Source organism: Oryzias melastigma, linkage group LG17, assembly GCF_002922805.2.
Source record: "Oryzias melastigma strain HK-1 linkage group LG17, ASM292280v2, whole genome shotgun sequence".
Taxonomy (NCBI): Eukaryota; Metazoa; Chordata; class Actinopteri; order Beloniformes; family Adrianichthyidae; genus Oryzias; species Oryzias melastigma.
This window is the reverse complement of record NC_050528.1, coordinates 25230765-25234711: the sequence shown is the minus strand read 5'-3', so window position 1 is coordinate 25234711 and position 3947 is coordinate 25230765. Positions and strand designations below refer to the sequence as shown.

At 41.8% G+C, this 3947-nt stretch overlaps 1 protein-coding gene across 1 annotated transcript in view; it reads right to left on the bottom strand.

The window, feature by feature from the left end:
• The window catches only part of LOC112147697 (vertebrate ancient opsin), a 79370-nt gene extending 75967 nt beyond the window's left edge, over positions 1–3403 (bottom strand). The window contains exon 1 of the mRNA XM_024274251.2: positions 2269–3403. Coding sequence (XP_024130019.1) covers positions 2269–2641 — 373 coding nt within the window. The 5' untranslated portion in view covers positions 2642–3403. The remainder of the gene's footprint in view (positions 1–2268) is intronic.
• Positions 3404–3947: the final 544 nt, after the last annotated feature.

Genomic DNA, 3947 nt, shown 5'->3' with positions numbered 1-3947 from the left:
AAAAAAGCAAAGACAAATCTGACCTAAGGCAAACACTTATGCAGTCAGTTTAAAACCCCCTTTTTGGCAAATATCACACCTTGTAATGCTTTTTTTCCAATAATTTTATTCTGAAACCTTTTTCCTCGGTCTAAATATTTTGGATAATGCTTGGAGGAGGAAGCTGGGGGGATTCTGTAAGACCTCGAGCCTATAAATTCATTCAATTTTGACCCATAAGTAATTTATTTCATTCCTAAATGCTGTCTTAGAACACTTTCTGAAGCAAGTTTAACTGAAGTACCAGACCATGATCAGACCACCGCCGTGCTTAGTCATTGAATCCTTCTTTTTTTTCCCCTGAAAAGTTTTGTTTAATCCTTTTTTTTGTTTAAACACAATTCTGTTATAATTTGACATATGAAATACATCTTTATATTCAAACTTTTGTTACTAAAGTGCACAATCCGATTTTTTTCCAGTCTTGTTTTGTCTTTCTATTGACAGCCAAACAAGCATCTCTCGAGAGAGAAGTTTTTGCTCCCAGTTTGAATCAATTTTTTTTTTTTTTCTAAACTTCATGACAATGAAAATTTCACAACTTTTGAGCTATTTCCCAGAGATTCCTATGACATGTAGTTTCTAAGATTTGGTCAGAGGAGTCAGAAACCTCTAACATAACCCGACTCTTCATCATTTGAGTTCATCTACCTCTGCACTGGGAGTGGGGGCAGCTCTGAAAGGCCCAGCAGAGGGAACGTTGCTCAAGCTGCCAAACATAGTGGAAAACACAGCTCAGCTTGTATACAATATACTTGATGAAGCTACAGTGTCGTCAGTGCGAGGCTTCTTTTGCTGCAGCGCTGCAATAAAGATCTGTACAGGTCATCCCTTCCCAAAGCAATATCGACTTTAACGGGATCTCTCTGCCCCCAGAAATTGGATCTCTTTTGTTCTATTTGTTCTCCAAGTTTTCTTTTTGGTAAAGAATACATTGCAGCACCTTCACTTTTTCCCGAATCAGCAAAGTCAAATCCATTCTATTTTTTTAATTCTGTATTCTCGGGAGTATAAATATTTTCCCAAGCATTTACATGTATTATTGCACCTTTCATCTTACTCATAATGAGCTTAAGTTTATTTTGGACTAACAGTTGCAATGTCGAAAAAGTGAGTATTTGAAGAAATAAAGGACCCCAGTCCAGTGTATGCCCTACAGTGACCCTGATGACTGTTTGAGAGGAAGTGAAAACAAGATTAGAATTTAATTTAAGATTGTTTTAAAGATTTTTACTCTAACTTGAGTCATTTAATCACATTTTATTGCTAAGAAATTATATTTTGATGAGAAACAAAACACACAAACCTTCCTTTTATAGAAAAAAATAGGTATTTCTTACTTCTAAGATTATTTAAAAAAAACATATTTAATGCGTACAATATTCTATAATTTACCCATATTTTTTTTTTTTTTTTTCTCACACTTTTGGTTTCATCATTTTGCCCCAGATAATGGGAATCATCCCTCCAGTAGATAAGTCATGGTATCTATCCCCTTGGGATAACTGACTTTTTTTCCGCAAACGCATCTGCCGCAGCCTGATCAAGAACTGGTGCAACAGTCCCCCAAACTAACAGAGAGCTGGCTTTCTTTGCCAGATGCATCAACTTATACAATAAAGAGCTTTTAGCGGCCATTTAATTTACAGCAGAGAACACATCGGTGCACACACAACCTGCATCTCTGCGTTTAAACACATGAGCAACACCGCGCGCTTTCATCTTCCATAAATGCGCATATATAGAAGGGGATTTAACAATCTGTAATGCAGCTCCATCAGGAGATGATGGCTGCGCAATGTGCCACACAACTGTTTCGGATCAGAACCACTTATGGAGACACCAAATGCATGACTTACTCTAAAGATCACTCGACTTAAGGGACGAATTATACGATACTATAAACTGCAATCAATAAAGATTGATCAAGTCTTGACATGAAACCGATCAAACTAATAACTTTACGCGCATGAGACCATGAACTCCGCAACTGAGCAGACAAGATATTCTGCTCACCAACTTTCGTGCAAAGTGCGTTTCCTTACGCTGATATTTACTATAAAAGAACCAGGAGAAGCTTTAAAAACATAGAAGTGAATGGTGAGGGTCCGCGCAGCGCTCAGCCGCATCTCAAACCTCGACCGCCATGGAGCGATGGAGCGATGGAGCAAATCCACGCACAAATATCCAGCGAAAACGCGCAAAAACAAGTCCCGCATTCGTACTCACCGCAGAGGGAGTTGGCGAAACCGTACCAAACGCAGCCCCCTTCTCCGATGAGCCACCTTCCCTGCGTGCTGGCCGCGAAGCTGAACGGAGTCCCCAGCACGCACACGAGCAGGTCGCTGATGGAAATGTTAATCAGCAGCAGGTTGATGGGAGACCGCAGCATCTTGTAACGGCAGAAGAGCACGAGCACCAGCAGGTTGTTGACCAGTCCGAAAGTACCGATGAAGCCGAGGCACACGGCCACGACCAGGTGTCCTGTCGGGCTGAGGGTGGTCCGGTATGAACCGCCCCCCAGGTGCCCTTCCCCGGCTCCGGCGCACAGAGCGCTGTTGAACTCCGCACAGCCGCTCAGGCTCACGTTGGACACCAGCATGGCAGTCCGTGTCACTGCGGTGGCACAGCGGGAGGCCACGGCCTCAACTACATTTTCTTTGCTTTTTTTTTCTCTTTTAATATAAAAAAGAAGAGTTGCTGAAAGCAAAACTTGTTTGGAAAAAAGGCACGTCAAAGCGAAGAATCAAGCATGATAAATAGTTTAAGGGGGAATTTCAAAACTTTCTATCTTAGTTTGTGAGGGGGTGGTGGTTTTTGGGGAGGGAGGGGGGAATTTGGCCAATAAATAAATAAATAACTGAATAAAGTTTGGTCGGGTTTTGCTCCACCGTGTGGCAGTCTGTGACTCACTCCTCCCAGAGTCGCTCTTATCTCAAGCAGACACCTTCCCTCTCTGCCCGCATTTAAATCACTGTTACCCGCTCTCCGGCAGCTGACGTGTTCTGTTTGGCTGCGCGTGTTCGTGTGTGGAGGAGGAGAGCGGCGTGGACGTCAGCCGTGCGTCTCCGGGAGCGCTGCGCTCAGCTGAGGAGCGTCTTCTACTTTCAGGAGCTCCTCCAGGTGCCGCGCTGCGGTTTGACGATGCGCGGCGCTGTCCGTGGTGCTGAAGCCGCTCACCAGCTCCTCCACATATGATCGGCTCCTTATTACACACCACGCTTGCTTAGATTGGGAGTTTACATGCGTGTCTTTGACTTCGGATTGCAAATAATTGACTTCACCCTCTTTTCTGCTTTTTTTAAGTTTAAGAAACCAAAAACGGACACTATGACATTCATTTGTGCTGCAAACTTAAATAAGTTAGGGTTATGTGTTTTGTTATCTCTGTGAACATTTTGAGCCCTTTCTTTTAGTGTATTTGCTTTAAATCCAAATATAATTAGCTAAAAAGGTGACTGTTGGGGGTCTTCTAGGGGGGTCCTGCAGGAGTATCCTCCGTGAACATAACTGGGGGATCATTGGTGTGGACAGATTCCTAAAATATCATGTCCTCACTTCCGTACAAAGCCAGATTTCCACTTTGCATCTTATTAGCATCTTATTAATTTCCTTTTTCTTTTTTTTTTTGTCTGTAATGGTGTTTTGTCTTGAGTTTGATTTTTAAAAAATGCTGTTTTTTTATGTAAAGTACTTTAAGTCATTGGTTGGAAAAGTGCTATACAATAAAAGTTTGATTTGGAGATCACAGAGGACATCAAGATCAGTGTGTGTCTAATAAATAAATACCTTGGGCATTCTTTTTTTCCTATTTCAGTGTCAAAATAACGCAAGTTTCTTTTTTTGCATCTTCAAAAAACATCAGAAGCTGCAGATTCTGACTAATCACGGAAAAACAACAAATAAAA